The 6,588-nt window shown below is 43.2% G+C and overlaps 1 protein-coding gene across 1 annotated transcript in view; it reads left to right on the top strand.

Moving 5' to 3' along the window:
* Positions 1 to 6,588, top strand: part of LOC102298603 (serine/threonine-protein kinase BRSK2) — a 149,159-nt gene that overhangs the window by 128,672 nt on the left and 13,899 nt on the right. The window contains exons 14-17 of the mRNA XM_042212604.1: positions 3 to 48; positions 3,480 to 3,687; positions 4,200 to 4,248; positions 5,195 to 5,318. Coding sequence (XP_042068538.1) covers positions 3 to 48; positions 3,480 to 3,687; positions 4,200 to 4,248; positions 5,195 to 5,318 — 427 coding nt within the window. The remainder of the gene's footprint in view (positions 1 to 2; positions 49 to 3,479; positions 3,688 to 4,199; positions 4,249 to 5,194; positions 5,319 to 6,588) is intronic.

Genomic DNA, 6,588 nt, shown 5'->3' with positions numbered 1-6,588 from the left:
AGTGGAGCGTCCTCTGGTCTGTCCACCAGTCCTCTCAGCAGTCCCAGGGTAAGTATACGTCCCTTCCATGCAGTGATTGGTTCCCCACAAGCACCTTGCTGGCTGACTGGCTCTGCTGGCATATTGTTCCGCTCATACACACATACTTGTTCACATTTCCCTCCCATTGCCTCCCATCAGCAGCTCACATTGTGGACTTCATCATAAGCCTGTTTGACGTACAGCACAGCCTAAATGAGGGAAACGAGTTGTACATCATGTCCGGGCAGGTGAAGAAAGAAGAACTCTGCAGTGAAGCCAATCTGGAAATGTTAAACTAACTAAAGCATGAAAAGGCCAAAGCTGACTATATACAACTAACAAAGTCCATCTGAGAGCCATTTGTAGTTCTCTCTTGGTAGCCTGCTGAGGATTCATAAGACTTCGTTTAGTTTTATTGAAAAAGTCAAAGCAGAAGGAAAAAACATGTCAGTAATTTTCTAGCAGCTGGTCAGTGTGGGCTTCAGCTAACATTAGCAGGAGGAACTCGAGTAAATTTCAAGTTCTGCACATATGATATTAGAGTATCTGTCATAAAAATCCCCACAAAGCGCTCACTGTAGCGACAAAACAAATCACTAACCATAAAAAACAAGTCCTCTGGTAAAATAACAGTACAGCTGCGGTAAATAGTCAATTAATTTATGTAACTGATCGAAGTTTAATAGCTTAATAATTTGAGTTTTCAGGGAAAAATGTTTTTAAAAAGTATCTATCGAGTCTTCCATTGTAGTAAATGAAATGTTTTTTCAGTCATATGTCATAAACGCTCAGTTTTCCTAATGAGCCACTAGAATACGCCAGCGACCTCATCGCTACAAGGATAAATTACTGTTTGCCTGTTGATTGAATTTAAAGTTTTTTGTGTGTTTGGGTTCCGGCTGGTCACCCAAACAATCAAATACTTTTTGCATTTTGTCCTTTCTTTCCAATGAACCACTTCTTCTTCTGAATAAACTCTAAATATTGGCTAAAACCAAATATTTGGAAACAAATATTTGGTGTATAATTCACTGTAATAACTTATGTTTAAAAAGTGAATGGTGAAATCGTCAGGGGAAACGTAATAAGACATTTAACAGATGCTGTTTGTTGGGTTGATGATGATGTCGCTCCATTACTAACTAAAACAGTTTCCACCAAATTACTGAAAAACAAATCATAGTCAGTTGGTCATCTGTGGAAAATAAAAGATGCCCTTTTTTTTATCTATATTGTCATCTAACTGCTCTGCAGCTGTGAAATAAATAAAGGGCTTCTTGTTCTTATTCTTTTTATTCTCGTTGTTATTCACAGCAGGCTGATCTGATTTAGGATCATTTGAACCCAGTGTGTGCTGCGCTGTACGTCACACAGAGCTTTAGATGAAGCGGGACCAGATCCATCTATGAGCGCAGACCAAACTGAGATCTGGCGATTAATATCCATGAAGAAGAGATTCTAATGACGTGGCAAATTAGTGGAAGAACACGTCTGTCAGTCTCTGAGAAAACCCTGCTGCAGAGTCAAAGCAGGGAGGAGAAGTGTGTGAATCAGTTCACAGCCTCCAGGTGCTGCTTTGCTGTTTCCTTAAAGTCATTCATTTTTACTAACTAACGCTCAGAAAGAGCACAGGCTGGGTATCGTAACATTTTCTATCCTGTGAGGACGTGCTGAAGTTTTATGTTTTGTCCTTGTGAGCCGCACATTGTGATGTGTGACACAGCGAACTAAAGAGGAGATAGATTGTAATCTTCAGCTCCTCTTTCTATAAGTGATGCTGATTCGTTCAACAGACCCACCTGAGTTTATTTGCTCAGTCTGTTTCATACATGCTGAAGAGAGGATGCTTTTGAAACTTCCTAAAAAGGTTACTGTTTTAATTACTGATAAGAATCAATGAGTAGCTGTTGAGTCTTCTGATGCATTTCTTTTTTCGGTAATGAGAAAATACTGAATCAGAACTGCAGAACTCTCAGTGTTAAACTCTTACACAGACATGACTGTATTACTTTATGCAGATCAGCTGCACGTGCTATTCCAAGAACAGGCTGACAGCTCACCACAGGCTCTGCAGCCTCGCTGTTTTTGATTTGCTGAGGTCTGCTGTGCTGCTGCAGTTTGTTCAGCTGTGGATTCTCACTGCTCTGACCTGTCTTATCAGTGATCTGCTCATTCATCCCACAGTATTGTGCGTCAGCACTGGGCATGCACTCTGGCTGCTTTCCCAGGTGGAGGGTGAAGCTAAATCGGTTAGCTTTCATGCTGGGTCACTTGCTGGTAATTAGGGATGCACCGATGTATCTCACAGTAGTGGAATTCTGTCAGGTGAAAGCCTTAGTTTCAGGAAGTGCAGCTGATGGTTGGCCCTGATATTAAGAGGCCAAAACATTTAAATAAACTCCAAACCTTCATCTTTTCAGTTAAAAGTTGTTCCTTTCTCCACATTCTGGAGATTTGCTGCAACATTCCGGCGTGTTCAGTGTGACCACAGAGGGGTTTAGCTTTTAAAGAGGTGGACACGCTGCTAGCTCATATGTAGGCTAGATAAAGCGTACGATGCTTTATTCTCCGTGTAAACAGTGATTTACATGGTTATAATGCACTAAAGTAATGAGTCCAGGTGAATCTTGGAGAACAAAGGTAGACTGTGATATTGTGTATGCTGTAACAGTGCAGAAGCGACACAGTATGAGAATGTGGACAAAGTGACCACGTTGATCTCGGTGCATCCCTTCTGTTAATGCATCATGAATGCTCCACTGCTGCCTCGTGATTGGCTTAATCACTCTGCTAATCGCATGTTCTGTCTTTCTTTCTTTCTTGCACTCTCACCACTTCCTGCCTGCTCCACTTCTCAACCATCTGCCACACTCCTGTTTTATTTCCTGGTGTTTGCTTATTTTTATTTTTGTTGAATGGGAATGAACCTTCATTGGGCCGTGGTGTTCCTCTGGCTTTTTTTATTGGCTGACCCTGCTGTCATCTGTGACGGTGCATGACAATCGCAGCCCATCCGGCGGTTTTTTATCCCACCCCAATCTCCAGACCTATGCCAGTCCCCCAACTGCAGCCCCACCCACTCCCCCGAGGTCCGCCTTAATGGGGTGGGGCCCCGTACACATAACTCCTACCAGCCAAAGATGGGCTCGCCCATCATGCACCCCCGCACACAGACCCTCCCTGCTAAGCCCAAAGTATCTGAGAAGCCCCTGCAAACCACCAGGTCCAACCCACTCCCTAACACGGACCAGACTGCCACCACCCCTAAATCTGAGCCCTCCACCCCGAGCCAGCCTCTGGCCCCTTGCATCCCCAACAGCCCCCGGGTGAGGCGCCACCCTCCCCTTACCGTTCCCCCCAAGCTTTCTATCCCTCTCTCCCCGGTGCCTCCGATGTCCCCACTCCGCCGCCACCACCTCCACCCTGACCACAACGCCAAATCTGTCCCCATCACGCAGGTGACTCCCCACCCCTCCCCCAGAGGGAGCCCACTCCCAACCCCCAAAGGCACCCCAGTGCACACGCCCAAGGACAGCCCGGCTGGCACGCCCAGCCCAACACCACCGCCCAGCCCTTCCATTGGTGGCATGCCCTGGAGGACGCGCCTCAACTCCATCAAGAACAGCTTCCTCGGCTCACCACGCTTCCACCGCAGGAAAATGCAAGGTATGGTGGAGGAGACAGGTAGGGCCCAGGAAATGAAACCTCATGATTTGGCTTAATCAGATTGAATTTCTTACTCTTATCCATGTGATAATCTACTCAGCAGAGTGTGTTTATGCAATCCATCCGTATAGCTCAGGGGAATAACAAGGACAAATAATCTCTTAATGACTGCATTTACCTGCAGTTAACCTGACGCCAGCCTAACCGTGAGAATCTGCATCCTGAGGCCATGTCATAAAGAAGATAACGGCCTCATTACAGAAAGTGGAAAATTTACAAATTTCCCTCATTTTTTCATTAGTTTGGGTAGTTTTCTTACAGCTGCTTTGATGCTGCTGAACCAACCCCCCTCCAGACAAACCGAATTAAGTCATGATGAGGCCCAGTACTCGTTTACACTGATGATATCTGCTTAGTAGTGCTAAAAACAAGACACAGAAGTATCTCCCCAAGTGCCGTTTCCATAAGTTATAGAGCCGAATCTAAGATTTAGCCTCTGTTTGTGTCCACAGTTCCCACCCAGGAGGATATGTCCAGTCTCACCCCAGACTCCTCGCCAGAGTGAGTACCACAGCAGCAAACATGAATACCTCACCTGTCCATTATGTTTATTTAATAGCAGCACAAGTGTTTCAAATGTGAACCTGCAGCAGCTACATTATTTTAGCATATTGGGAATCTGAATGGTAGACTTAGCCATGTGATAGCATTTTAAGTTAGCAAGCGAACTGCGTTTTTTCAGTTCAGGTCAATTCGATGTTATTCATATAACACCAAATCACAGTATTATAGTGTAAGGTAACGATCCTGCAACAATACAGAGAAAACACAGGAACAGGCTCCCTGTTGTTAGGTAGTTTATTATTTAGCAGTTAGCAGTTTGTCCCTGTTAGCAGGCAGGCTAATGACGGTTATCATAAGTCAGACGACACCAGCTACAAGTTATTTTAAACTCCAAAACCAAATCTTACCCCAGTCAAACACTTGGCCTTCTTCGCTGGAGAAAACTATTTTTTAATTAATTAGCTGAGTCATTGATAAGCATGTAAGACATTGCCCTTTTTTATTAGGGATTTTATCAGGGAACTCAGTAATGTGCTCATTCTGTGTAGTTATACCATGATTAATAACCAGCCAAGCTGCGTGAGCTGTCCACTTCCTAGAAAAGCATGTTTGCTGTGAAAGTATCTCAGTCACAGAGAAACGCGTGTGTCCCATCAGGTCTGTGTTTTGGGAAAATGCTTCAGTACAAATCTTTCAAAAGCATAATAACAATTTAAAATTAGGTAAAGTAATCATCTGCACAACTCTTCGTTAGTTAGCAGTGGTGATGGAGCTGTCTGTTACAATTATTAGTCAGGTATCGGTCTCATTTGTTTGGGTTTCTTTGTAATTGTTACAATCTCACCTCTTTTCTTAGCTAGTTGTTAGTTGTTAATAAAATATAACCTGGGTATACTGAGTGTGCTTTGTAACGCTGGAACCAAACTTTGAATCTTTTCTGCAGACTGGCTAAGAAGTCATGGTTTGGAAACTTCATCAATCTGGAGAAGGAGGAGCAGATCTTCATAGTCATCAGAGACAAACCTCTCAGCTCCATAAAGGCCGACATTGTGCACGCCTTCCTTTCTGTAAGTCTCCCTCCTTACTCCTCTCTTCGGTTCTTCTAATCCTGTAACATTTCATTATTGATTACATTATGCCCGATTTGAATGATCTATGCTACAATGGAGGCTGATCTGATAAATAACTGTTCTATTGTTGTAGCTTTCTTCCTTAATACAAGAAGTCATCGCTACAACACAGCAGACTGGAAGACCTGACAGAGCATGTTCACATCAGTTTGACCTCAATTTGCCTTTTTTCCTCCCACATCTGAACTTTGTTGATGTCTCTGAAGTCTTATTCTCAGATATCAGAGAAAAAATAAAGACAATAAAATCTTTGTTAGCATTTTTGCGTACATAATTTTACAGTCTTACAGTCAGTGTTGGAAAGGGTTTTCTTTTTCATTTTTCTTAAAGAAATCACCTACATCATGTTGTTCATCATGTTTTTATGTCATGTGTAATTTCCATTGCAAATATTAATCACAGTTAAATTAACAGTGGATGCAGCTGTGATGTCCTGTACACGTCCTGCGTTCTCGGGAAGTCCGGACTCCCGTGTGAACTTACAAAGTCCGGACTAGTGAAAACGCGAGTACGGACTCGTGTACATGAGTATTTAAAAATGGCCTAACAGTCTGCAGTCTATGAACAAGCTAACAATGTTGGTAGCCTTCAGTAATAGTAATAAAAATCACACAGCAATAGTACATCGAAGATACTGAAGTTTCGTCCGTCCCATTCTTCTTATGAAGTGGTGTCGGAAACGCATTCCTGCCTGTGCACTGCTGCCTCTGGGTCCATGGTGTAACTGACGCCACCAACATTAACAGGCCGCTTACATTAGAGCCTCTTGTTACATGTTTTGTTTGTGTTTCCAGCAATCAGAATCAGAGAAACTGAATTAATCCCAGATAGAAATTAAATTAGAAAAAAAAAAGAGGGGGTCGGACTCAAACCCGGGCCGGCCGCTCTCAGCCGTGCAACATATGACTACATGTTCATCCAACTGAGCTAAACCTGCGCCAGAGTGCATTAAATCTCCAAAATTGGAGAAGGCATAGAAAGGGGACAGCTTAACATGAAACAGGAAGTGACCCCCGTGTATTCTATTTATTTCAACAAAGTAACTGTATTCTGATTACCACCTATTTAAACGGTAACTGTAATGGAATACAGTTACTCATATTTTGTATTTTAAATACATGACGCTGGTATCCGGTTGTTCAGTCTGACGTCACTAGCCGCGTCTGGGTCTAAACTCCGCTGCAGGTCCATATATCAAACGATCACT

The sequence above is a fragment of the Haplochromis burtoni genome, unplaced genomic scaffold (assembly GCF_018398535.1).
Source record: "Haplochromis burtoni strain Fernald_Lab_line unplaced genomic scaffold, NCSU_Asbu1 Contig_381, whole genome shotgun sequence".
Classification (NCBI taxonomy): Eukaryota; Metazoa; Chordata; class Actinopteri; order Cichliformes; family Cichlidae; genus Haplochromis; species Haplochromis burtoni.
Note: the sequence above shows the minus strand (reverse complement) of the source record. Positions and strands in the feature narration are given on the sequence as shown.